The 26,016-nt window shown below is 47.2% G+C and overlaps 10 protein-coding genes across 10 annotated transcripts; 4 read left to right on the top strand and 6 right to left on the bottom strand.

Moving 5' to 3' along the window:
- Nucleotides 1-116: 116 nt before the first annotated feature.
- Nucleotides 117-3,059, bottom strand: EV420DRAFT_1627745 (DNA replication licensing factor MCM7). The gene is made up of 8 exons (XM_060476043.1): nt 2,994-3,059; nt 2,809-2,942; nt 2,701-2,760; nt 2,434-2,645; nt 1,489-2,381; nt 1,043-1,433; nt 455-995; nt 117-400 (listed from the first exon to the last, which is right to left on the bottom strand). Exons 1-8 carry the CDS (start codon nt 3,040-3,042, stop codon nt 338-340), a joined length of 2,343 nt encoding a protein of 780 aa, XP_060335078.1. The 5' UTR covers nt 3,043-3,059; the 3' UTR covers nt 117-337.
- Nucleotides 3,060-3,161: 102 nt separating this feature from the next.
- EV420DRAFT_1638686 (uncharacterized protein) lies at nt 3,162-4,848 on the top strand (the record flags this gene model as incomplete). The annotated part of the gene is made up of 4 exons (XM_060476867.1): nt 3,162-3,239; nt 3,288-3,676; nt 3,727-3,952; nt 4,006-4,848. 4 exons carry the CDS (start codon nt 3,162-3,164, stop codon nt 4,846-4,848), a joined length of 1,536 nt encoding a protein of 511 aa, XP_060335077.1.
- Nucleotides 4,849-6,711: 1,863 nt separating this feature from the next.
- Nucleotides 6,712-7,903, top strand: EV420DRAFT_1264132 (membrane bound O-acyl transferase family-domain-containing protein; the record flags this gene model as incomplete). Its single annotated transcript, XM_060467211.1, has 4 exons — nt 6,712-6,963; nt 7,018-7,081; nt 7,171-7,369; nt 7,426-7,903. Coding segments are annotated over 4 exons (993 nt in total), but the record flags the coding sequence as incomplete, so codon positions are not given.
- On the bottom strand, nt 7,819-10,662 carry EV420DRAFT_1519923 (cytochrome P450). Its single transcript, XM_060472130.1, has 14 exons — nt 10,218-10,662; nt 10,048-10,158; nt 9,925-9,994; nt 9,813-9,871; nt 9,690-9,764; nt 9,538-9,628; nt 9,402-9,488; nt 9,249-9,345; nt 9,069-9,195; nt 8,900-9,013; nt 8,666-8,840; nt 8,375-8,616; nt 8,122-8,261; nt 7,819-8,068 (listed from the first exon to the last, which is right to left on the bottom strand). Exons 1-14 carry the CDS (start codon nt 10,410-10,412, stop codon nt 8,023-8,025), a joined length of 1,629 nt encoding a protein of 542 aa, XP_060335075.1. The 5' UTR covers nt 10,413-10,662; the 3' UTR covers nt 7,819-8,022.
- Nucleotides 10,663-12,564: 1,902 nt separating this feature from the next.
- Nucleotides 12,565-13,246, top strand: EV420DRAFT_1638684 (uncharacterized protein; the record flags this gene model as incomplete). The annotated part of the gene is made up of 6 exons (XM_060476866.1): nt 12,565-12,583; nt 12,638-12,791; nt 12,844-12,851; nt 12,905-12,974; nt 13,023-13,050; nt 13,103-13,246. The coding sequence occupies 6 exons, from the start codon at nt 12,565-12,567 to the stop codon at nt 13,244-13,246; spliced, it is 423 nt and encodes a 140-aa protein (XP_060335074.1).
- A 1,929-nt stretch (nt 13,247-15,175) lies between these two features.
- EV420DRAFT_1476435 (uncharacterized protein) lies at nt 15,176-16,847 on the top strand (the record flags this gene model as incomplete). The annotated part of the gene is made up of 10 exons (XM_060469334.1): nt 15,176-15,314; nt 15,588-15,692; nt 15,760-15,833; nt 15,907-15,978; nt 16,058-16,113; nt 16,169-16,197; nt 16,366-16,479; nt 16,534-16,543; nt 16,618-16,629; nt 16,679-16,847. 10 exons carry the CDS (start codon nt 15,176-15,178, stop codon nt 16,845-16,847), a joined length of 780 nt encoding a protein of 259 aa, XP_060335073.1.
- A 183-nt stretch (nt 16,848-17,030) lies between these two features.
- On the bottom strand, nt 17,031-18,246 carry EV420DRAFT_1638683 (uncharacterized protein; the record flags this gene model as incomplete). Its single annotated transcript, XM_060476865.1, has 5 exons — nt 17,031-17,119; nt 17,171-17,400; nt 17,453-17,745; nt 17,806-18,036; nt 18,091-18,246. 5 exons carry the CDS (start codon nt 18,244-18,246, stop codon nt 17,031-17,033), a joined length of 999 nt encoding a protein of 332 aa, XP_060335072.1.
- A 384-nt stretch (nt 18,247-18,630) lies between these two features.
- Nucleotides 18,631-19,964, bottom strand: EV420DRAFT_1729216 (uncharacterized protein; the record flags this gene model as incomplete). The annotated part of the gene is made up of 5 exons (XM_060479887.1): nt 19,708-19,964; nt 19,068-19,657; nt 18,911-19,008; nt 18,770-18,877; nt 18,631-18,719 (listed from the first exon to the last, which is right to left on the bottom strand). The coding sequence occupies exons 1-5, from the start codon at nt 19,864-19,866 to the stop codon at nt 18,631-18,633; spliced, it is 1,044 nt and encodes a 347-aa protein (XP_060335071.1). The 5' UTR covers nt 19,867-19,964.
- Nucleotides 19,965-20,173: 209 nt separating this feature from the next.
- EV420DRAFT_1761013 (uncharacterized protein) lies at nt 20,174-21,659 on the bottom strand. Its single transcript, XM_060480644.1, has 4 exons — nt 21,385-21,659; nt 20,740-21,329; nt 20,445-20,683; nt 20,174-20,393 (listed from the first exon to the last, which is right to left on the bottom strand). Exons 1-4 carry the CDS (start codon nt 21,538-21,540, stop codon nt 20,305-20,307), a joined length of 1,074 nt encoding a protein of 357 aa, XP_060335070.1. The 5' UTR covers nt 21,541-21,659; the 3' UTR covers nt 20,174-20,304.
- Nucleotides 21,660-23,629: 1,970 nt separating this feature from the next.
- On the bottom strand, nt 23,630-24,550 carry EV420DRAFT_1222720 (glycosyltransferase family 32 protein; the record flags this gene model as incomplete). The annotated part of the gene is made up of 2 exons (XM_060466476.1): nt 23,630-24,209; nt 24,264-24,550. Coding segments are annotated over 2 exons (867 nt in total), but the record flags the coding sequence as incomplete, so codon positions are not given.
- Nucleotides 24,551-26,016: the final 1,466 nt, after the last annotated feature.

Here is a 26,016-nt window from a genome sequence, read left to right as displayed (position 1 = left end):
TAATACTATGCAGTCAAGTGTGTAGCACAGCCACTGATGCAGTGCACGTGGCTAGTCTCCACGTACACGGTCATGTACACTGCCGGCAGCCGCATACGACAATCTTTCAAGCCTAAAGCGTTAACTTGACATGTTATCTCAGTCTTAAAAAAGGGGGGGTCGAGCATGCAGCCATTCTCAATAACACTGACTTGAAAATGTTGGCTGCCGCCAAGGTAGTTCCCCAGGAGACGATACGAAACTGAAATACAACATCAATATATAGATATATACTACAGAAACTACGGCGCAAACAAGAGGATAAGGAACAGACTGAGAACCAGAAAAGTACAATGAATCATGCCATGATCATGAGTTTCGCACCATTCGATACCCTTGCCAACACGCCAAGCTCTTCGTACTGCAAAGAAATGATCAGTGTCATAATACCGACTACACCAGAATCCACACCAACCTTATCTATCGTTTCCACCAGTTGCGCTTCCGTGTATCCGGCAGTCGTTACTCGTGCACGGACATCTACCATTGACAATACCGGACCAGACTCGGGTTCATCAACATCCATGTCCCGCTCACCGCCAGGGCCTCTCCCTATCCTCTTCGCTGTCCTCCGCTTCTTGACCGGCGAGTGCTCGTCATCATCGATATTGTCCTTCATACTCTTGATGAGTCGGTATATCTGACTGACAGCCGACTTGTCTGGCTCCCGCTCTTGCTCGTCATCTTCGTACAGACTCTCCTTACTGCACTCCATCAACCGCAGCGCCTCGTCGACGTCAGAGTAGTCAACGACAGATGATGTCCTCAAACGAGCGAGAGCCTGTGAGAGACGCAAGATACCGAGGAGAGTTCGTGCCGACGTGTAGGTGTGCGATTTGTTTTGTGCTTCGTCATCTTTGGACATTTTACGCAGGCGGACGTATGAATCCACGACATGTTTGGACACCTGCGCTGAAACGGTGGGACGGATGGTCCGGGCTTGGGCAATGTAATGTCTAATGATGTGATAAGAAAACGTTTATGGCGTCAAGATCAGTCATACCTCATAATATTGGGGTCCACTGGTTCATGATCTAATTCGGGATGTTTGTTATACATATGCACGTACGTGACGTGCTGAGCTAGTCGTTCATCTTCATCTCGGGATGGCTTGTCAAGAATGAGGAAAAGAAGGTCGAAACGAGACAAAAGCGCGGCGGGAAGGTTGATGTTTTCCACTGGGGATACTTTGGGATTGTACCGCCCATATAGAGGATTGGCAGCGGCTAATATTGATGTCCGCGCATTTAGAGTCGTCGATATACCGGCTTTTGAGATCGAGATCGTTTGTTGTTCCATGACTTCGTGGATGGCTGTCCGGTCAGCTTCCTCCATTTTATCGAATTCATCGATGCAACATATTCCGTTGTCAGCAAGAACCAATGCACCGCCCTCTGTTCGGAGAATGCGTCAATAATACCTTTTACTAAAACAATGCAAAGCACCTACCCAAAACCATCTCATCGGTGACGGGATCTCGCATTACGGCTGCGGTCAAGCCGACGCCCGAAGAACCTTTACCAGTAGTATAAACACCTCTAGGAGCAATTTTGGAAATGAACTTCAGTAGCTGTGATTTAGCAACACCGGGATCTCCCATCAAACAAATGTTGAGGTCTCCTCTGATCTTCATGCCGTCCTGGGTCTCCTTTGTGCTGCCTCCCACCAGAAGAAGTAGGAGAGCCTTCTTCACATCCTCGTGGCCATATATTTCCGGTGCAATGCTCATTGCTAGTCGACTGTACAGCGCTGGGTCCCTAGTCAGCTCGTGAATCTCGGCTTGGATTTCGGGGGTGGTTTCCATATCGTGATACTGTTTCTTGAGTTGGTAAATATGGTGTACCTCGAGGTAAGTATCGGTGAGGAGGCCCGCGCGGATGGCCTGAAAGCCGGTGTAAGGAATGGGGAGGAAAATTCCGCCCAGGTGAACAACATCGCCAGGATTCATCATCCGTGTCAAATTACCGTGAACATGGACCGTCATAGACCTAGGTATGTGTCCGACGGGAACTTGATCGGCCATTTCCTGTATTTTGACCTCTTGGAAGGGGCTGAAGCGGCATGCACGCGTCTGCATGTGAAGCGAGCCTTTGATGCCGTTTTTCTTGCACTCATTGACATTCTCACAATCTGCAATAGGCTGGAATGTCTTGTTGGAGATGTCTTGGAACGTTTCAGACCCGCAGACGTCACAGGTATACGCGTTCACTTGAAGGAGGGGCTTGACTTCGGACACGCGGGTGACTATTCCCCGAACAGTGATGAGTCGACCTAGCTGGGAGCCACGTACTTCGCGAACAGCGATTGCAACGTCACTCCGGAGGGGTTGGAAGTATAGGTTACTTGAAAAGGCGCGTCAGAATGAAACACAGACTCAAGTGGCAGTGAACGCACTATCGTCGCAACAAGTGTTCGGGAAAACCGTCCTGCCCTCCTTCCATCTGGGCATTTCTCTCTCTCCTCTGGTGTAAGATGACGTCAATAACTTCATCGTAGTCGCTGATATCCTTTGTGGGGAGAGGCATGATTTGGTCGACGACCTCGCTGAACAGGCTGACGTATCGTCGCGTATTGCCCCGAATGCGCTGAACCAGTTCTGGATCTTGCTAGGAAGAGAGAAGAGTCAGAGTAGGTCAAGGGAAAGGTTTTTTTGACGCGTACTGTATGAAGGTCTTCCAGGTCAATGACTAGCATTTGTTGGTCGCGGTTCGCGATTCGTTGCTAGTGACACGGTCAGCAAAACGCGTCAAACACGTCGTTTCGGCGCACCAGTTGATTGATATACTTGATATCCCTTGTCTCTGACGTCGAAGCATCCTGGTCGTCAATGTCGATGTCGGCAACTCCGCTCGTAATGTCCTTGTCCTGACATTTGAAGGTACTCAGAAAAGATTTGATCAGTGCTGAAAAGCCGGTTAGCATAAAAATCGTGTCCTATGGAGGATATAACGCACTTTTCTCTTCGTTGTAGTCGATTGACACTGAGTGCACGGGTAGCGACATGTTGGCGGTGGTGAAAGGTTGGTTCAGGGTCCTTGCCACGGATGATGCCGAAAGTTCTCACGCAACGGCAAACACCGCTGGTTCCTTTGTTTTCGACCATCATCTGATTCATCATACCGATGCCAGAATTTCCTACCGAGCTCTTTCTTGTTGTATTCAGCTTTCTTGATGCTCGCAGTCTCATGACCTGCAAGCAGGTAACGTCCAGTCTATATACTTGTGCTTTCGACCTCACCGCAGCCTAGGTCAGTCAGCGTTTCTTGGCCTTGATAACCGAAACCGTCACTCTTGAATACACTATTGAGCTCGCTCTCCATGGGCATGTTGACTATGCAGCTGCTCCACCTTCGGCCGATCGCCTTGATCAGTTGCGTAAACATAACCATGCGTGGAACAGTCTCAACGGTACTTGGAGTGACAGTATTCCAAATCTTCAAGGTCATGTTTGGGAGCTCTTCGGCAATGTTCTAGCACAACATAATGGATCAGGAAGTCTCATCTTTACTCGATTGCCCTCATCGAGCCGTTCCATCGAGCGAAAGGAATGGTCGATTTCATTATCCGGCTTGCGTATACGTGACTTTGGAATGGATCCCTCGCAAAACTTGCTAGTTCTCATTGAGTCGCCGCGGTGGTCAGCACTCTGTATGCTCTTTTTCACCAGACATTGATTTCTTTGATCAGGGGGCGAACTCCCAATCCATCCTTCCAATTGCATCTTTGGTGCATGTCCAGTGGAAAAGTGCATGAACTCGCCTCCGTACCCATCCTCAAACATGCGCAGAAATTCCCGCAAGACGGAACGTCACTCACCATACAGATATCTGGTGATCACCTAGGTGTCGAGTTCCGCGGCATTACAACGAAAGCACTCGTTGTCTGGAACTGGAAGACTGGTCGCAAAGAGCTGGTATGTCTTGGCCGTGGTATTCTGCTTGATTCGCTGATGGATCACCGAACTAGTACCTCACTGGAGATGAGATCGACTCATTTGCGTTTTTGACTGAAAAACATGTCGTGATTTCCATGTCTAACGACACAAAGCTGCGCTTGCTCGTCGTGGACTTCATTGCGGAATCGTCTGAACAGACATGCGTCAATGATGTGACTCGCTGTCTTGCTCTTCGCCTTCCAAACCTGCATCCTTCAAATACGATCGTGGGTCTCGCAATCAGGTGTGACCCTTCACCTGCCTGGCCGAATCAGGATGATTCCATCCCATTTCATATTCATCCTGATGAAATTCTGTATCCCGTGGCACTTATCACTGAACAAGGAGACCATATTATGATCTTTATTCCGCGGCGGACAATGCTAGCACAATTACACCACTTTCTCACAGGAACACAGGAAGTTGAATGGTCAGCTTGGGGTCCGAAGGGCACGCGTATCTTTGATTGTTGGAACCAGGCTAACGTGTCCCATGTATGGCCTTGCAATACGTTTGGATCCAGATTCGTCGCTTTTGATGTCGACAAGGAGGAAATCGATGTATATGATTTCAATCAGATGACTTTGAAGCGAGAACTGGGCAGTGGATGTCCCTTGCAATATGGCAATCCCAACGACAGACTTCGGCCTCCAGTCAATCAAGAGAACCCTACCATGTTCGTAATCGATGAGACTGTAATTCCCTCGGATAGCCGGATATTCCAAGAAGAAGTCAGGACGTCGCTGCCATTTCGGGTCAGGGCGGTCCCCACTGTCCTTGGAGCAGAACGTTTTTCAGCGATGTGTAGTCAAGATAACATCATCATTGTCAATGCAAGAGGCGTCTTTGAAATATGCATCTCTCATTTTGGTTAACAACTGTTATAGAACACTCCTTATACTGATCCAAAGTACCGAGTCTTCACGCTGTGAGATCCCGGAAGCTCGGGACATGTCCAGCTCCAGGAGACCTTCAAAAGTCAAAATTGACTACGGTGATTCTTAGGCGATGGATATTCGATTCGCCAAGATCCGATGCATATATGCGCGTGCCTATGATGGATTAGGCTACTGTTATGGAGATGGATAGAGGTGTGATATAGTAGGTAAGCCAACACTGTTTTCCTTCATCATCAAACTTGGTCGAAATTTCTTTCTTTCTTGCGGATAACTTTTTTACCAATACCTTCTAGACTAATTACTTCGAATGTGAATTTATTCGTGGCACTAATACACCGTCTGGTAATGAATCGACTCACCTTTCAACCTCTTGGTACTTAATGCTTTCGACTGCGACTCACCTTACTACGGGTGGATGCCGAGGAAGTTTCTCACGCAATGGCAAAGAAAAACCACCGTACTGGTCCTTGCCATCGACCTTAAGTCAAGCCATGAATACGTATAATGCTCGACCTCCATTTCCTTTGTTGAAGTCTCTGGTACTTCCCGACTTCTTTCTGGCGGCTGTCCTCGCCACAGGGCTGTCCCAATGGGCGCGAATTGTCTCCTTCCTGCCTTTCGTTGCGTTGACTTACAGAGACTTACAGTATTCCACTGGCCCAGATAAGACGCGGCACTATGCAATGGGACCTACCTTTGGTGGACAGTTCTTTACCGCCGCTTTACAGAAGTACTAATGATCCACGAAAACGCTCGTCTCGGACTCTACGAAAGGCCTACTGAGCCGCATGCATCATACGTTCTCCTCGTGAGATTGGATGGAACTGAAACTTGTCTTGTTTTCGTCAACTTGAAAATTTTTCAACACAAACCCTGAGGTCGCCTGTGTTCCCCTCGGGCCCCTTCAGCCTGGCGTTCCACGTGGTACCTTCATATGCTCGCAATTTCTTTGTGCTCTTGTATTCTTTTTCGGGTCAAACGTTTAAGCGTGTTAATTCACATTTTCTCTTTCTGATGCTCAGCTTGGAACGGCGTCAGTCATATCCGCAGGGGTTGTTGTGTTCTCCGAACATCGTTGCATGGATAGCTAACCGGTGGGCGATAATACGGGCATACGAGGTCGGACTACGCTCTGGTTCTGGTTCTAGTTCTTTTGCCCGGTTTCCCTGGCTGCGATTCTTAAGACCATGGATCATAGTCCGGTTCGAAAATATTCCTCTGGCTCGTACATAATATCAGATATCCTTCTTCATGTTACGCGCAAAATTTAACCCTGTGACTACTCCGACTGGAAGAACTCTGTTGTTTCAAGGAAAAGGTGGGGGTGTGATCTGTTTATGCCCAAGTCATATAAGTAATCTTGGAAGCGTGTTGAATTTCCTATCTCCACCTGTGGTTTGTTCCGCCTCCACTGCTGAGGTATTGTATCATTTGAACGAAGCCGTAGGTATGTGGTGAGACGAAGAAGAAACATACGACTGCAAAGACACAGTATTGGAGACTCGTTGTCTTCCACCTTCCAAGCTATGCTTCGAGGTATGACAAGTACCGATCTTTCGGTGCACCCTTTGGACGCTGTCTCCAGAACGAGCGCATAAAACCGGAACCGTGGGCCGGGTTCCCCGCTATGCCTCACGCGAACTTTTGATTCTGTTATTTTTCCGTTAGTGGTCTGATATCGAGTCTTTCATCTTCCTACCAGTCAGAGCACGCTAAGACCATGCCCTCTGATGAAAAACGACTGCCATTCCCTTTCGTCACGTTCCTTGTGCTGCCGGACGTACTTTTGGCGCTTGTCTTGGCTTTGGGCTGTCCAAGCGAACACGTATCATCTTTTTCGCTGGTTTTGCTCTGCTCTGCTACAAAGGCCTTCAATACACCACTGGAGATAAACTGCAGAACTATTCAATGGGTTCGACGATTGGTGGCCAGTTCTTTACGGCTTTGCATCTTCTCCTTATTGTTGAGCCTATTCGGCAGTATCGTCACTTGACAGATATTGATGATCCTCGCACGCGTCCCCTTCTCAAAAGAGTATACTGGGCTGGATGTATCATACACTCACCCCGCGGCATTGGCTGGAATTATCAAGTTCGTTCTTGTCATTCGCTTTTCGACCGTAGCTTGCTGAAGGCCTCTTCGCAGACGCCCCACGACCCTGACCGGCCTACCATGAAACGAGGCTCCTTTATCATTTCGCGAGTCCTGCGTGCCATTGGATCTTTCTTGATCATAGATGCTGCTTAGTCGTTCATTCACACCAACCCATTGTTTTCGGGTTCAGTGGCGGAGCTTGAGAACGCGTCAATTACATCTCAAGGATTTTTATACCGTTGCCTAAAATTGTTGCGTGGATGTCGACACCTTATGCGGGTGTACGCATACAGTATTATTTTATCAGTGCTATAAGTGTGGCGCTTGGTCTCTCAACGGCGGCGGATTGGCCTGATCCCTATGGAAGATGGAGCGATGCGTATACCGTGCGGAAATTTTGGGGGTACGTTGTCGGTCTTTGTGATGCCTTCCATATCTCTGGTCCCTTTTTTTCGCTAGTCGGACATGGCATCAGATGATGAGACGAATGGGTGCATTCTGTTACTCGTGTAAACAAATACTCAATAATGAGCAGTATCTCTCGCCGATTGGGAAGGTGGTGGTTCAAGCCTCCGGATTCGAGAAAGGAACCTGGATCTCGTCATTTACCCAGCTGTCCGTCGGATTCTTCGTTTCTGGCGCGATGCATTCCTTCGGGGACGCAATGGTAGGAAGAAAGCATTTTGGGGCATCCTTTCCGTTCTTCATTGTACAGGTTGTGGCTATAGTAGCCGAGGACTTTGTCATTGACCTCACAGGTCGATTGGGGAAAAGACCATCGACAAAGGTGTCTTATATTATTAGTTTCGCTTGGGTCTTTTCCTGGTCGGTCATTTCCTTTCCATTATACATTGACTGGGCCGTGAGAGCCGGCCTTGGTAGCTGTGAGATCTTACCTGTCTCGCCAATCCGTGCCGCGCTAGGACTTTGGAAGTAGATACAAAGCTATATTTCTATATACAAGCCATCGAGAGGGGATTATTTAATTCCATAGATCAATACATATCGATTCATAAAATACCCTCAGTGACGAATGGGCTACCAAAGTTTACAAAGTCAAAGTTCGTCTCCTGGAGCGGCACAGAGACGTCTAAACGTGAAGCTGGAAGGAATGGTAAGATGCCACTACTTATTTACTCGGATGAATACACATACCTGAATGATGTGTTGGGAACGCAGTGCATCCCGAACCAAAGATCTTTGGGACGCTGGCCGTCTACTAAGCTAATTTCATAGTTCATCAGGATGTGGGCCATAAATGTCTTCAGCAGGTGGGACGCAACAAAACGGCCGGGCTATGAAGCAAAGATGATTAGCGGCCGCATGCATAGCATAGGACTTTTGAAATACGAATACGCACACTATGTTGAGACATCAGTCATTGAGATTAGAATGATGAGTAGCAAACCAACCAAGTATGTTTGCCGTGACCAAAAGGAAGGTAGTGACTACTCGTGTGAACCATCCCTCCTGCATAGGCCTTACGTGCAGAGGTTCCTTCCATGAATCTCATCGGGTCGAACGTTAAAGGATCTTGATAGTAGGCCGAATCGAAATGAGCGCCAAATGCCGGCGAGACAAGACAACCGGCTGGAATAATAGTTCCATCTGAGAATCGTAGCGTTTCCATGGCTTTGCGAGGAAATCCCACTACGAACTAGTCAGATAAAAGGACGTGTAAGCAGATATGGATCCTTACTGGAACCGAGACCATTAATTCTCATGGACTCCTTCAAGAAACAGTCCATGGCTGACAGCTCCTTCAACATATCCCTAGACCACCCATGGCGAGAAAAGGCAGAGGTCGCTTCTTCCCGTAATCTCACGGCCCATTCGGGATGTAATGCTAGACTGATGAGTGCCTGCGTAAGGGTCTACGAAAGACGGCACGATTTTAGTCTTGTCTCCGAAAAGGATATACAGAACGACAAACCATGGAAGACGTATGTATTGTCGCAGCATTTATCACAAGTATCCTGGCGACCAATGCTTCTGTGCTAGCTTGTTCACCTTGAGCAGCCGCCAAAAACCACCACAAAAAGTCGGTCTGAGATGCTTATATATGAGAGAGATTGCAATGTAAGTTTGACTGATTCACTTACGTCCATGTCCTCTTTGATCAAGACCCCGTTACTCATGAGCGCACGACGTTCTGCCACCAAGGGTCCGATCTGAGAGACGGCTTTCTGCACATTGGAGGAAAATCTCGAGGTAAGTCTTCCTATGACACTACAAACACGGTGGCGGTCATTCTTGAGTTCACTCCGAGACGATCGACTCACGGATGTAGGAAGCTGGGGAAGAGATTGATGATCGTGCTTGTTACCATAGTATTCACTGCGAATTGAATGCTGATTTTGTTGTAGTCTACATTGCGACCTGTTGTCGGTGTCAATAAACCTTGACGAACAGATTAAAGTGGAAATGATACATACACAAATCCGGCCCAACAAGAATCCGGTTGAATGTTTGAGCGACTATAGTTGTCACAGAGTGAAGCCCTTTGCAACGTAAGATCTTCCCTATCGCAAAAATGAGCATTATAGTTCAGTTACACGGGAAAAGTCACACCAGGTGGACAATTTTGACCGATGACGGCATCAAAGGCGGGAACAGCTTCATCCAAAATTTCAGAAACAAGATAATTTAGGTTTCGGGTGAGCTAACAGAGGTATTCCGGGGATCAGTACCGCTAGACTTATCCACGTTTTGTAGATGAATACCTTGTGACGTAGAATAGGCAAATGATACGGATCATCATGCACGGGCAAACCCATCGTGTAGGGAATTTGAAGTTCCTGTTGGAGCATGAGGCTCACGATGCATATAAAGCAGAATTAACTCACGTCTTTGGCGGATTCCAGTAATGATAGAGACTTGTCAGAGAAGCGATGGAACTCTTCAACTGTAAAGGATGATATTGAGAAACGGCAGTGTCGAGCATTGAGGACAAACTACCAAGTTCTTCCCCCGATAGTACATATACCCACGACCGCCATCGGGGAATTTTGAAAACTGTAGACTTGCTCTACGTTCTAAGTCAGAATGAATGCCGATTAAAGGCAATGATAAAATGCGAACCGCATTGTAACCTTCTGAGAGCATAGTAAAAGAGTCAACGAAAAAGCGAGCGCCTCCATAAATCCGACCAGCAGGGAGCCAGTGAGGGAAACCAAAGGCAGGGATCTGCCGCTAAAGGTAGAAGTCAGTCACGAATGCCCTGATGGCTCTGACGATACACGATCACACACCTTACTGAACAGAAAGCTGAGAACATGATACGCAATGGTGCCGTTGACAATGACAGATACCAAGAGAAGAGGGTCGGTAGTCAAAATACGCAACGAGTAGTCTGACAAGACCGTCAACAACTCCTCCAGGGTAATTCCATTGGAGGTTAGGAGTGGCAAGCGAAGAAAGACAGCAGGGTTCAGGTATGTAGCCATTTGGAAATCTGCACAGACTAGTTACCTTGCTTATATTTCTCTACTAGGGCGAGCTAAGTATATATCCCGAACTGAAAACAACAGCCCCAAAGATCATCAGGTATCAAAATATGAAGACGCTGAACACAGCAGAAAGAGACCACAGCACATGTCGAGTCAATAACTTGCCAAAGTTTGGTCGATGTCGACTTGTGGGGTCCCTTAGCCGATCGAATAGGAACAGTGTGATTTTTGTCAAGTTCGGAATCGTAGCCGGTTGTGCGTCACGGTCACGGGCTAAATTTGAACTCGGGGGTCAAACTTTTTGCCGGAGTGGCATCAGATTAGACCTGGGGACGATGGATATCTGGCCAGTGGCTTCACCTTCTGAATTCCCATTCGCTGTGCGAAAATCGGCTTTGCTTCTATATTCTGGATGTCCAGACCCTTGACTCTATATCGCATGGGTATTTCGGCCTTTAAAGTTTATACTTGACTCGGATCTCAACCAGTTGCGAATCCTTCAAGTTGGGGGCTATTTCACTGCCCTTCTTACGTTTGCGTGCCTGTGGACCCTTCCGTATGCCTGGATCTTGATGATGTGTCTGACAATTTTCGTAACAGTGCATACTGGCTAGGGCATCGTGACGAATTTAAACCTAAGGCTACTGCGGCACTCCCGACTCGGATCACTTGACCTGTGCTCGGTTCGACCCCAGCATGATGTGATGCATCACTTACATGAGAGACCCCATAATTTCACCTCCCGCTCATTCTCTTTGCTTTCTTCATATGGTTTCCTGTGTTTCATCAACATCCCATAGTCTGGACGTTCAGCACTATACTCCTTCCGGTCTTACTGGATCTGTTGTGTCTCAATAGAATCTACACGGGGTTGATGCAAAGTAGAGGGTATATTTACGTGCTGGTGGACTTGTCGGAAATGCTATTCACACGATGGAATCGGCTAGTTCTTCCTTGTCGACCATATTCATGCAAATTGACGATGTACAAGCCGTGAATCTTGCTGCTGGTATTTCTTTAATCTTTGGTCTGTATGTACTCAGCAACTAACCTGTACCAGCCAGTGCTTTGACATGGCTTGTATATGATATTTCTTTGACTGTTTCCCTCGAGGTTTGTCAACGCTCTATCATTTTTGTCGTTTTAACCGCTTCTGGGCGACAGGTATCGATGCTAATGAAGTACGGCTGAATTACGCGTAACTCATGGACGAATCTGGGCTGAAAACTCATTTCAGAGAGAGATGGACCTTCACGAAAGTTCTCTATTGTTTCATACGTTATTATACAGTGTTCACTTTGAGGTATGTGCATCCAGCATGTCTCCATTTTATCTCTCTAATTTAGGTTTACAGTATCAATCTTGCAGGAAAGTCAAACATTTCATTCTGACCCCCTCCCTGTCTTCCTGAGGCCACCATCTGTTACAGTTAACACCAGTAAGACTGTGCCTTTCCAAGTGAGACGTTCTTATGCATCCGCTTTCTCAGCGGCCACTCACGAAACTTCTAGTTGTAAGCCCACCGGCGTTCCAAAGCAAAAAAAGAAAATAACTAAAATCCGATTCCGCTTCAGCTGTCAGCACTGGTTCTGGTTTATCGGCTAGTAAGAATGTCCTTCCTTCGGGTTTCCTTTGATACCGAGACATGTTGTTGCAGCAACGGTCCAGTTCTGTCTTCAGCCATTGGGGACTGTCTACTTCTTAACAGAGTCAATGCGCTATATGGATACAATCGGGGGGGGGGGGGGGTGGGTGATGAACGTCCGTTCTACTGTCAAATGCTGACATGCTGATGTTATACCAGTTATGATTCTGACATCATTGCTCTATCTTGGTCAGTTTTCATCCTATTTCATTCTATCTTTAGGTCTTGATTCTTGTTCTCAACGAATGCAGTCGATAGATTAGTATGCTTGGCTCTTTCGTTCTGTCTTTATCTGCGCTCATAAATATGTTAAAGCTCTCTTTCAGTACTGTCGCATTTGAAATTTCTAGTATTACGGTCCTTCCTCGCACTCCCGAAACACTAGTCCCTGGCTGTCTAGCCACTCACCCCCCCTCCGAGTTGAATCAAGCTAACATTAGGTGCATGGTTTGTTCAATTTGTTTATCTTAACCCGCAACCTGTTAGTAACAATCCGATAGGATTATGGCTCTCGTGCTCTCATGTATGCCCTTGTAATTTCAACAGCTCGTAGACATGGTTCTGATCATAAACTTAGCTGTTTACTTCTTTCTCTCACTCTACAAGTTTTTCGCATCCGTTCCATCTATGCAACCAGGTAGGCCGACAGCATTCAAGGACATTTTACAAGCCGGAAAAATCATGCCTACTCTTTCACTTTTCATCCGAGATAATTCCTTCTGTTTTTTTTTGTGAGTCTACTGCCTACCTAGATCCTCTTGAATACAGCTAATTTCTCCATAGCGCTTTCAGTATGCTATATTTGAGCGATATATTCCTCAGTCACTCAAATTTATTTGGACAGGCCTACACCTCATCAGCATGGTCTTTATCGTGGGTCTTGCGGACCGTGCACTCCAGGACATGGGCACCGCGTGCGTGGTCACGTTCTTATCCCTCGAGTGACGCTTACTGTTCATTAGGTGGCTAATGGCAGGCTACGCTGTCGTGGTAAACCCCTTCAAATGTTGATTGCTATTCTGAATTTGACCCCTGCGTGCAGGCATCCCGGTTGATGTTGAACATGCGGACTCTCCCAGTTGATGTGGGCGGGTCTTTCGAGCTTAACTCAAGATTTCAATCGAGAAGCGCTATGAGGTTCGCTGATGCCAATACTCAAGGGACGGGTTACTCCGATCACGACTAAATGCACTAAATACTAAGTTAAGTACTTCTAGCTCAATATTGGCAGGATCATGTGTTTTTCCGACTTCCTCCATAGATTCCTAAATACTAATAGGAAACACCTCTCTTCGTACATAATATTTATGTCACAACTATAATCACTGCGTGCCATCCAATATACTGCTGGGTCGGTTGGTTCAAGTTAGGACTGAAAAACTTATCCTAAAATGTTGTGGATTTGGTTCTTGCAGCCATAAAACAGAGTCAAGAGATAATGAAAAAGTCTTGCTTTTTGTACTGTTTTTACGCACAACTTGAAGAAAAGGCGGTTTCCGTGTAGTGTTCTTTTTTCATCTTGTTTTCAGGATGTCCTTTTTTCCAGTCGAAAAACTGTATGGAAAGTCGCAACGTTTTTGGACCGTTTTTTCCAACCTAAAAATATACCGACTCCAGCAGTACGACAACGCAGTCGTAGCAGTCCCTGAAAAGGAAGCAGCCAGCCAGTAAGCTATTCCGATATTCAATGTCTATATTTAGTCCAGCTTCTGCCGCGTCAGGCACTCTTTCCCGATTCTTTCGGTACCGTAGCGTAGTATATTAGGTAGGTAATATGCACGTAGTACGGACTCTGGTTTGTTTCCTTCTTAGGGACAGTGATCAGAATAAAAACTCCTCCTCCTCCTCCTTTCCGAAGAATGAGGAAACGACAGAGGGTTATTATCGGGGCGTAACTGTCTTGAGCAGTGCCAAACTGTCTGGACGGGGGCTATACTCTGGGTAGGCTTAGATAATTGGGTTTGATGGGCGAGCATTCGGCACGCAACGGCTTGATTGTGGGGAGGTTGCCGCTGTGGCTGAGAAGTATCTCTTTCTGAATTGCTTCCTATTGGCTGGCCGGAAACTACGTTCTTCCTGTCATCCATCACCACCTTCTTACTGCATGGCTTGCACGTCGCAAATGATTCATGTCTTTGCTATTGTTTCCTATGCTCTGCGGGTGCCTTGCATCGACTACCATCTGTTCTACCACCCTGCTCGGCAGGTTATTGAAAATCTACTTCAGTGCTATCGCTCTGCGCTGTCTTGCGCTGTCCATATATCTCTTTATCTTTGACAAGGTTCTCCCAGTTGTGATACTTATTATGTACATTGGATATAATGAGAGAATAGTAGTAAATACCGCCTTTATGCCTGCCGGTCAGAAATGGCGGGCTCTTGCTACAGATGGCCATGTGTGCTGATAGATGTGTGTAGTTCTCAGGGAGTACATACTCATTTACGGTAGGACGTTTAGGGTCTGGATTTATCGCGGAAAACTTTGATCAGTAGCTCTTGGGTCAATGTAATATGTATTCAGCTTCCTAGGCACGAGATCAAAGCTTCAATGTTCAATGTTTCTGCGATATAAGGTATGTTGAAGGTATGTGGTGGGTAATATTTTCTTTCTCGAGACCTAATGCATCTGCAGAGATGGACAGAAGTCCAAATGGGGGCGTGCATGCATATCACAACTGAAATTAATTATTAGATTGAGATTGTGCAAAATGCGAGCTGGCAGCGCAGCCGCCGAGCGAGCTTTTTGCACCACCACTTTTCCAACATTCTATCAAGCTATATTCTATAATTCAGCTTAAATGAATACGTAGGATACAGTGTACCATTTCTTCATACAAAAGGAAAGAATCGGGGACTCGGCAACTGCCGCTACTGGATCCGCAACGCGGCTGATAAGCATGGGTTTCTACCTATGTAATTACTCAATTCCTTGTTTCCAACCCTTGACTCCATTTCAAGGGTCCGATTCGACGATGATGATCTCCCGTAGGTACAGCTGGTGTATGGAAGCATACTCTTCGGATCACCTGTGGCACTTTAGGAGGGTACGTCGCTTGGTGTCCTGAACCATACAACTGCCGCTCCAGTCTAACGCTGCAAGTTCCGTACGCCAACCATGGATCCGTACTTGCCGTACCTCCTTTCTCTTCCAATTGTCATTCTCGTATATATCAAAATGCCACCAAAGCTGTCGTCAATAATATCGATCTCGAATATAACAGGGCCGCCAGCTGTGTTTTCGAAGAAAATTTTAGGTGTGCAAATCTTCCATCGGTTTGTGCTCGTTTCTGAAACCCGTTTCAGGCAACTTTTGGGAGTATTATCATCATGGTGTTGGCGAATTCGAATTTCGATGACAGGAACAATATAGTGCTGCGTATTGATTTAAAGCCCTCTTTGGAGTACGTGACTAGACGGAACATAGAATTCTAACAAAATTTGCTGATAGGAAGACCGTCTGTTGATTGCTGACCCCAAGGTCACACATTTCAAGTTGTTGTAATGATATCTTTGACGTATCATTCTAGGCTTTGCAACATATCTATCAGACTGCGGCTATGAAGTGGCGCAAACAGAGATTCGTCACGAGTTTGGCTGCATCTACTTAGGGAACGGAATAGCTTGGGCACAAGGTAGGCTATCACCACCTTACGAATGTATTTCATTGATAATTGATATCATGTAGATGATAATCACAAGAGACTCTCACACCGGCGTTTGGCAATCTTGAGAGTCGTGGAATGATACGCGCGTTTCTGGAAAGTGCGGGACATGTGCGTGCTCGGACACTCGTGCTGGGACCCACCTCTCAGTGACATTATTTAGCTTTGTGAAAAGTGGCGGCAGATTATTGCAAACTTGGAAGAAACAACTGCAGTTGAAGTTACTGATGGCATCTCGCACGACACGTTGGAGACGGTGTGTTCTTCTTATACGCAAACTTTTGTACAACGCGCTTTCACTCTTCTCATTGGGCTGTGCTGATCGAGTTGGACAGTTCGGCACACTTGACAGCGAAAAGAACCCACTGGCTCAAGCCTACAAAAATCTTCTGTATGCCTGTTGCTCTTTCTTCTGATGCACATTCGAATTTTGAACTCACCCATAGCACAAGCACATTTGGCCTTCCATCGAAGGGTAAAATATTTGCACAACATGTTCTGGGTTATCTACCTATTCGTGCTTTCACTTTCCTGAAAAGCTTCCATCGCGGAGTCTTCAAGGCTTGAAGAATGTCGAATCTCAGGATACAACCGGTATAGCCATTTCGTTCCCGAGTTGTTGGTCTTTGACATGCCTTGGTAGCCTCCGGGATGTTTGGGGAGATAACGCGCATGACTTTGTTCCCGAACGATGGATTCACCCTACAAATGTCGACAAAGATGGCTCCACCAGTCCTTTTGGCGTTTACTCCAATCTGTGAGTATGCTGGTATCAGTTTTGAGCATGAGAATTATTTATGCCGTCTTCCAGCGGCAACTTTGTGAGTGGCGCACAGTCGTGCCTTGGGTAAATCCACCTTCTATGATAATCGTTGCCTGCTAAAAGTCAATCCAGATGGAAGTTTGCGTGAGTGCGGAGCGATGTTCCTAGTCACTGAACTAGACTCTGTTTTTAGCGTATTCGAGATCCAGGCTTTTCTCATCAAGATAGTGCAGTCGTTCGAGTGGAAGCATCCCCGCGATGGACCACGAGTTATTCGTGCAACAAGCGGTGTGATGGCACCAGTTCTTGAAGGTCAGGAGGAGAAGGGAAAACAACTAATCCTAGAATTTAGGGAAATATGAAGTAGAGTCCTCCACGTTTCTCGTTACAGGCATTTCGAAAAACCTTGTCCACGCTGCCGCTAAAAGAAATCGTGATATCATATCAAAGAGTGTGTGACTCGTACAAAAGGATCAGTGAGACAGAATAATAATGTATTTGATGAAACGAAGGTAAGATTGTGCTAGTTTGTCCTGCAGACCAAATCACGAGTTGTTGGATAATTTGCGCCGCTTCAAGACCTCGAGGACATTCATCATCGCTCGCCGGAAGAACGACTTAACTCGCCATATGCCTTAAAGCAACGTTCAACGTAAGCTCTGGGTCTGAACGTAGAGATGCTCACCTTTCTGACCGGGCACCGGTACCTGGGGAGCCTCTTCTTCCGACAAGGTCAGTTCGTGAGAGTCTGGAAAACCAGAGTCCAGCTCCTCCGTGGAATTTCCAGATGCCGATGACATTAGACTATACACGATGGAAAAGTTATCTGGGAGAGTTTCATCCTCAATCGACAGATACTCTGGCGTCTCGTAAACTACCGGACCGTATCGCTCGAGTTGATACTCCTCCACAATTCTGAAAGCGTCGTTCAGGAAAATGGGAGACGTGATTTGAAGAAGCCACCTACGCTTGAAAGAGATCCCTGTCTTCCCGTAGCTGCGAAGGGTCAGATATTTCTGTCACGTTTGACAAGACGTGTTTGATACACAAGACAGGCATGAAGATATCATCCTCTGGCTCTTCAGAGCCGGGTATGTTGGCGAGGAACGTCTGGTAAGGCTCATCGTCAGGCCGACCTGACAAGTCGACTGTATCCGGGGCATCTTCTTGACCGTCAAGAATTCGAAGAACCTGGACCTCATCTAGCCCAGACTGAAGGAGTCGGTAGTAGCGCCCATCCTCCGCCAAAGGTTTGATGAGCTGGGGAGAGAAGCCTAGCACACGTGGCGACTAAGAATAGTCACGCCATTCCGTTGGAACATGGGCATAGAAGTCATAGCAGGTGGGGTGGTAGCAGTTGTTCCAAGGCAATGGCTTCGACAATTCCAGAGGTTCCCTTGACCTGGGATGGGTCGTTTCCGGAAAGATAGGAATACACATGGCTGGTTGCGCATAACGAGGCTTCCGAGAGTAAGGCTTCGTGAGACCCTGTTGCACTGGTCGAATGTTGGTAACGTGAAACTTGTTATTCTCATCAACCCTGTCCTCAACCTGAAGAGAGGTTTCTTAGTGAACGAGTCAAAGGAAGTAGTTAGCAAAATGCACTGCCACGCAGTATCCTGCATACATCCTGTCCTTCAAACCTTCCAGTTTTTGAAGCATAAGGTCGTCACCACCATCACAGTAGATGCCCAATGTTGCAGCGACATCGATGGAAAAAGCGAAATACATACATGCTGGTGGGACGACTTGGAGGTTCATATCAGCGGATGAAAAAATGTTGCCGGAGGGCGAAGGTGAAAGGGCCGGTGACCACGCTATACATATTTATATTGCCCTTTGAGTGGCAATAAATTCAAAAAGATTAAAACAGAAACAAAGCGAGGACAAAGAGAAGAGATTCCTGAAGATTCCTGATGGTAGCAGGCAAAAGTGATCGAACCTGCCCTGGTACCTTATCAGTACTCGGACCTTGACCCCGTTTGATGCATTGCAAGTGCCTTCAGCAGAGTGCATAAAATATTAAAGAAACTGCGATATCATATCAAAGAGTGTGTAACTCGTACAAAGGAATTAGCGATACGAAATAATAATGTATTTCATGAAACGAAGGTATGATTTTGCTAGTCTAGCCTGCAGACCAAATCACGATTTGTTGGATAACTTGCGCCACTTCAAGACCTCAGCGAGATTTGAGATTGCCCGCCGGGAAAGCGACTTGATTCTCCATTTTCCTTAAAGCAAAATTCAACAGAGGCTCCGGTCTAAAGGTGTAGATACTCACCTTTCCGGTTAGGCACCGGCACCTGGCGAGATTCCTCTGTCGATGAGTGCAGTTCGTGAGAGTCCGGAGTATCAGAGCTGAGCTCGTCCGTGAAACTCGAGCAAGATTCTACCGATGCCACCGACATGGAAGTATACATACTCGAAAAGTCGTCTTGAACAGAACAGTCGTCAATCGGATCCTCTGGAGAGTCGAAAAGGGCTGATCCGTAGCGCGCAAGCTGATATTCCTGCACAATTCTTAAAACAAAAGGAACAGTTGAGGAAACGGATCGCAATAATTAGAGAGGATAACTTACTCTTGAAAGAGATCCAGGTCTCCGAACAGCTGCGATGGATCACCTATTTCGGGGACGTTTGCCAGGATTGGGTCGACACGCATAACGGGCATGAAAATAAGTTCTTCCTCGAGCTCCGACGACCCTGGTATCTTAACCATGAACATCTGGCTGGCTAGACCATCGATATCTGAAGCATTGTCTGGAACGTCGGTATCTGGGGCGTCTTCGTGACCGTCGGTAATCTGGAGTGCACGATCATCATCTACCCCAGCCTGAAGAAGGTCTCTGTAGCGGCCGTCCTCCTCGATGGCTTTGGACAGCTGGCGGGAAAAACGCACATACGGTGCTTGGGAATAGTCCTTCTGTTCTGCTGGTATACGTGCACAAAGATCGTAGCAGGTAGGATGATAGCAATTGTCCCATGGCAGTGACTTGGACAGCTCCATAGGTTCTCTCAACTTCGAATGGGCCGTTGTTGGCAAGATAGGAAGACACATCGTAGGCCGCGCATGCTGAGGTTTCCTTGGGTGAGACTTCGTGAGGCCCTGTTGCACTGGTCGGATGCGGAGAGTATAATACTTGGGGTCCTCTTCACTCGAAGCTTCGTACTAGATATTTTTCAGTAGATGTGCTTAAAGCGAGCCGTAGAATGACATACGTAGAAGCAATAACCAGCATATTTCCTATCCTGCAGGCCTTCTAGTTTTTGCAGCATAGCATCGTCGCCTCCGTCACAGTACATCTGCAGAGTGGCCGCTACATCGATGGAAAAAGTGAAATAAGAGTACCAAGGTGGAGACGTTTCAAACTTCGCCATGGTAAAGAATGGCAGCGATCAGGGGAAAACGATGAGCGGTTCCGTATAAATTGAGCATATTTATACTGTTTCTTGGGTGACAACAAAGAACAAGGACAGGACAAAGGCGTGGGAAGATCATCCAATCTCGATCGATATCGACAGCCTTGCCATCATCATGTATTTTTCCTCTCGGTATTTCGGTCCTCTCAACCGAGCTTCTTAACAATGGTTCATGTTTACACCCGACTGGGGTAGTCTTTTACCTTGAAGCTTGAATGTTGAACTCTTCCTCGCATGATATGTCCCAACTCTAAGTCATAGCTTTGGCGTGAATAAAAACCGCGATATCATACCAAAGGGAGTGTGAGTTGTAGATGAACAGGATTAGCGGTACAAATAATGTATATTTGGTAAAACGAAGGAGTGAACATTTGTCTGTCTGCCCCGCGGACCAGATCATGACTTGCTAGAGAACCTGCGCCACTTCACCAGCTCGAAGATATTCGTCATCACCCGCCGGAACAGCGACTTGACTTTCCATTTTCCTGGGGAGCAAAAATCAATGGAAACCCCACACTAAGTCTATGATTACCTACCTTTCCGCCGAGACGCTGGTGCTGTAGGAAGCTCTTCTGAACCTGAGGGCAATGAATCAAGTTCATGTGAGTCTGAAGGATCAGATTCTAGGTCTTCCGTCGAAGTTCCAGATAGCCCCGACATCATACTATACACCATCGAAGAATTATCGGAAACAGAGGTATCGTCAATGTGCGGACCCTCTGGGGGCTCGAAAAGGATCGATCCATACCGTGCAAGCTGATACTCCTGCACGATCCTGAAAACAAAACCAAATTTCAGAAGAGGAATCAACAATGAAAGATTTTTGCTTACTCTTGGAAGAGTTCCAGATCTCCGTATAGCTGCGACGGATCAGATATCCCAGGGATGTTTGACAGGACGTGTTCGACGCGTAGAACAGGCACAAAGGTCCCATCTTCTTCAGGATTCTCGAAGCCTGGTATTTTGGCCAGGAACGTCTTGCAGATTTGACTGTCGGTCTCTGACGCATCGTCCGGAATGTCGACATCTGGGGCGTCTTGCTGACCGCCGAGAATCCGAAGGGCTTGATCATCGTCTACTCCAGCTCGGAGGAGTCGGCCGTAGCGCATATCCTGCGGTATGGCTTTGACAAGCGGGGCAGAGAGCATCGCACATGGCGACTGAGAGTAGTCCCGCCATTCAGTTGGTACACGCGTGCAGATGTCGTAACAGGTAGGGTGGTAGCAATTCTCCCAAGGCAATTCCCTCGACAGCTGGAGAGGTTCCCTTGACCTTGGATGGGCTGTTTCAGGCAAGATAGGAATACACATGGTAGGCCGCGCATGCTGTGATTTCCGAGGGTGAGGCTTCGTGAAGCCTTGTTGGACTGGCCGAATATCGATAACATGGTATTTGTTATCCTCGTCAACCTCCCCCTCGACCTAAAATGAGGCTCTTCAGTCGGTGTGATTAAGGAAAGCCTCAGAGAAGACGCACCATCAAACAGTAGCCAGCGTACATCCTATCCTTCAAGCCATCCAATTTTTCCAACATGGAATCATCGCCCCCGTCGCAGTACAACTCCAGAGTTGCAGCGACGTCGATAGAAAAGGCAAAATAATGACGTTCTGGTGGGACAACTTGAGGCAGCATATCTGTACCTTGGACGACCTTGACGGAGAACGGTGAGGGGGAGGAGGGAATGACCGCCGGCAGCAGCTAAGTCAAGCATTTTATACGGTATCCTGGGTGGCACAGAGACAAAAGAAGACAAAGGAACCGTGAGAAAATGATCGCAAAATCCATTTGATCAGTTTGATCCGCCCTGGTTGCTCTTGTATTTGCAATGGTCATATCGTTCCTTGGCCAGTCTTTCATTTCCTTTCTCGCGTCAAAGCTCTTTGTCCCATTTGTCTTGCTATGATAAAAATGAACCTATGACGATGGTGTTTCTCCATATAAAATGGAAGGTCTCATTCACCGCACATTCTTTCATTCCACCAACTTTCTTCTCTTTACCCGCTCACTCCTTTTGCAACTTATAGGCCTGGTGCCTCTACGAGATGTCCCCTTTTCTCCAGACTTCAGTTTCGCGTTATGCTGTACTCTCCGAGGATTATGATGCCACCAAGCAGGTCAGCATACCGAAATCCCCTTCAATTAGGACCGTCCCAAAGGCGACCCGGAGTCACCGATCCTTCAAACCTGGACAAATCTGCATCGTCAAAGAGTCCGTATTTTCGCCGCTCTGCGCTGCTTTAAAGGATTCCTTTGGACCACTGGAACCTCGGTTAGGCTTATCACTGACCATTCAAAGTGGCAAACTCGTCCCCGTTTCTTCCGGGATAGAAAGACCCTGCATCATCATGGATGCCCCTTCTCATCTTTCGACTCGTCGAAATCAAAAGAAGGGCTATTTTATCTGTCTGATGGCCACATTTGGATCTTCCCAGGGTCAGTATAAAAGTTTTGGAAAACTTCTCCGGCGACTTGTCGTTCCCGTCGAACCAAACGAACAACTCCTCCCCGACTCGGATATGTGTGCGCTGAAGACGATCCCAGCTTGGCGTCATCCTCGGCAATGGGCAATCTGCTATATAATATATACGGAACAGCCTATGAAGCTCTATAGGTCTCAGAGCGGCAAAGGCCGTCAACTTTCCAGTGCCGAGTATAACCGCCTGGCTCAACACTGTTCCGACCAGCGGGACTTATTGGAGCGCGATACACAGGCAAACGAGCATCTGAAGCAGGATATGTATAACGAACTTGTGGTAAGTCCGAGTGGTTTTGATTTAAATTTTTATTCACTGTTAACTGGCTCTTTCTAAGAACTGGAAACCTGACGATGACACCGACGGAGGATCGGTATACACTTGCTGTTCCAATGCTTCTGGTTTGTCCATCAACACTATCAACAGTGTCCGATCGTCCTATACGCAACATTCTCGTTGCGAAAGTACTGTAACGTTGCGTACTATCTTCGAGGACATTGCTCCTACATGCCCTACCTTTACGCCTAGTGACTTCCCGCCGTTGCCCTCGAGGATGTGTGAGATACATTAAAGACTGGGCCTTTCCGTATGTCAAAGTCACTCATGCTTCCCATTCGGAAGTCAATAGACTGTAACAATAAATTGGAGCAATGTATCGCAATCGTTTATCCCTGTATCTTTACGTGAGGAATTGGATCTACTAATCATTGCTAAAGGTATCATTGGCGACGGGGAACTGCGTAAAGGTATCAAAGAAGAACGGGAACGCCGACTATTTCTATCCAGAAGCAGTGGCCTTTGTGGATCTGAATATGTAGTGGCGAGACCAAGCTCAATATTTTGGGACTATGTGAATATAGCGGGAAAGAAGAATAAAACACCACGGCTGTAACGTTGGCGTCTATTGCGGAATGGTGTTCGAGGGACATCTTCTCGCGGGCTAGTCAGTGCCACCACTCCGTTTCGCAATCGCCGGAAAGCGTGTATGGACAGCCAGCATAGAGCTCTGTCGATGCATCTGATAATGTTGGGGAGCTCGGTCGGACATCGAATGGGAGCTGCAAAATAAGAACATCCTGATCGATAGGAGAGTCGTTATCACTGTCGGATGAAGACCCGAAATTCCAATGGCTTGTCCCTGAAGACCAGCGAGGAAGGAGGACTTCGTACCCTCCAATACGCCGCAAGCTATATCTACGTTGATTACGGCTGGGGGACGCAATAAATGGCAATCCCAATAAGAGGACGATCAAACCAAACCACATCAATGCTTTGCCCCAATGGCCAAGGAAGCCAATGAAAGCAGCGTCACCAGCATGCCAGCTGCTTCCATAGAAATGTGAAAAGAAAGAATATGGCGCCTCTCCCTCCTTCGCATTTTTTCCATACAATGACTTTGGGAGGACGCGGATAGGATCACTAGCGTGGGATGAAGCGAAAATGCTGTATTGGGCCGAAAGGAACGTAGGTCCCGTGGAGAACATTACAGTTGGATAATTGAGTACCCATGAGCGACCGGATGTACCGAGGCTGCGTATAACTTGTGCCATGAAGGGATGACCTTTTTCTGAGAACATGAGGTCGTTCGAGATGCCCACGGGAGTTGTTTCTGGAAGGATGAGAGGATAGACCAGAAGGGGGTCTAGAGGACGTTCACATCCAATGTCGAGGTCCAAGTAGATGCCACCGAAGTGATGAAGAATGAAATAGCGGATGGCGTCTGCCCGCTGAATGGGATATCGGTAATCGTTGAATGTATCCAAAAACCAAGGATGATGCTCTGATATAAAATCACGAGCTCTGTCGTCAGCCCAGAGCATGTATTCACTAAGAGAACCGTCAGTCACATATATAATACGCGTGCATAGCAACGAGACGCACTAATCTGGCATCAAATCCCGACATTCTTGAGAAAGTGGCCTCCATTTCTCGGGAAGGGTCTCTGTTCGCCATGTCTGGTGGAGAATTCGTGGGATTCTTTCAACTTGTCCATGTTCTGAGGCATTCCACCGGTAGTGTCGCCCAAGTATAGGTACTTGGTCCTCGGAAAGATAGGCATTAGGGTCGATGGAAAGGTAATAAGTTATAGAGGAGAGAATGATGTGTGTTCCAAGGAGAAAAAGGCTCAAGAGAGAGATAAATATGCATAGGGGACGACGATATGCCATGGGAAGCAATGGGAGGACGAGGAGGACAGTACTCTTGTGTATAAAACTGAACCGCCAGATTCAAGCCGTTTCCAGAAGTACAGGCGCATTTTGCGTAATCTTCTATTGAAGGCTCCGCAATTGCGACGGGTACCTTGTAGACTCGTAACTGTGTCTGTACCCTTGACGTTGCAAGTAAGAAGACTGGAAAACTGGATCGATTGGCCATCTCCGATACAGAATAAGAACAGGTAAGAAAGCCTTTCGGAAGTTTCGGCCCGAAGTCTTCACGTGATACTCCACAGCCACCCGTTCAGGAATTTCAAGCTCAGATTTAAGACTGATTTCACTTTCTTGCAACGTCAAGTGTAATTAGAGAGTCGGTCACCAGTCCTGCTCGAACCTCGTTCCGGCCTCGTCGGTCTGCAGCACGAATGCTTCGAAATCACTCCAAGTTCCGGCCTTTCACTTATGAGAACGCTAACCCCGACTCACCATGACTAGTCTCGACAAGATTTTCCTGTTCCTCTACGTGTTCCCGGTACCGGAGACTACTACCTCCGCTTTGTTATGTCGGCCTGTACTCCCAAGGACTTATCCTCCCCTGCATTTCAGCTCTGGAACCGTATCACCATCATTGGTGACAGGGACTCGTCGAAGAATGGGAACACCGACTTTCCCCATCCAAGTTTAACATAGACCAGTAATGCGTAGCAGTGGCGCCAGTGTGGGGGTCGGCTGAAGGGATGGAAGATACACTTTGTGGAGAGTGTAGCATGAAATGATTCGTCGGCGGCGGTGGAAGGCTTCTCGGCTTTTGCTGGCGGCTCCGACAACGCATCGTACCCTTTAATACGGACAACATGCCTCCTTCTGACTGGCTAGAATTCTATAAGAATTTCGAGACTTGACAAATCTTCACCAAGTGAGCGATACATCGTACTCAACTTCCGCTCTGAAGACGTACTGAATATGTTTGCCCCATTCCATGCATGGTCTGTCATCCACCTTGTAGTAATCCAGTGCTCTTTTGCTCGACAAATACTCCGAGTTACAAGCGTGTCTATCGTTACCCGTCAGTTCTCAAATTAGAGCTTTTCGTCAGGCCAAGCTCGTACAAGATTAAATTCTCTTTCTCTCAAGTCGCGCCTGTTCATCGTGTCTGGCCCACTTTTCCATGCTAGTCTTATGTCCCTGCGAGCGTCTCTGCTGCACTTACGGATCTGTTGAACTGCTTCTCAGGAGTCGCAAGTTACACTCGCCCTTGACCGACAAGCAGAACAGAGTGCGGATCCTCATGCGAACATTGTACAAACTCTCTGGGGACTGCCGAACTCGCGACGGAGAGAAACCCCTGATCCAAAGTTTCGTTTTCTAAAGAATTTCTTACCGGAGGATGAATGCCTGCCGACTTACGATCTACAGAGACACCGTTGCATAGTCTATTTTCTAAGAATGACCTCTGGACGTATATAAGAGTCTCTATG

This window comes from Desarmillaria tabescens (assembly GCF_030435595.1).
Source record: "Desarmillaria tabescens strain CCBAS 213 chromosome Unknown EV420scaffold_7, whole genome shotgun sequence".
Taxonomy (NCBI): domain Eukaryota; kingdom Fungi; phylum Basidiomycota; class Agaricomycetes; order Agaricales; family Physalacriaceae; genus Desarmillaria; species Desarmillaria tabescens.
This window is presented reverse-complemented; position numbering and strand designations above follow the sequence as displayed.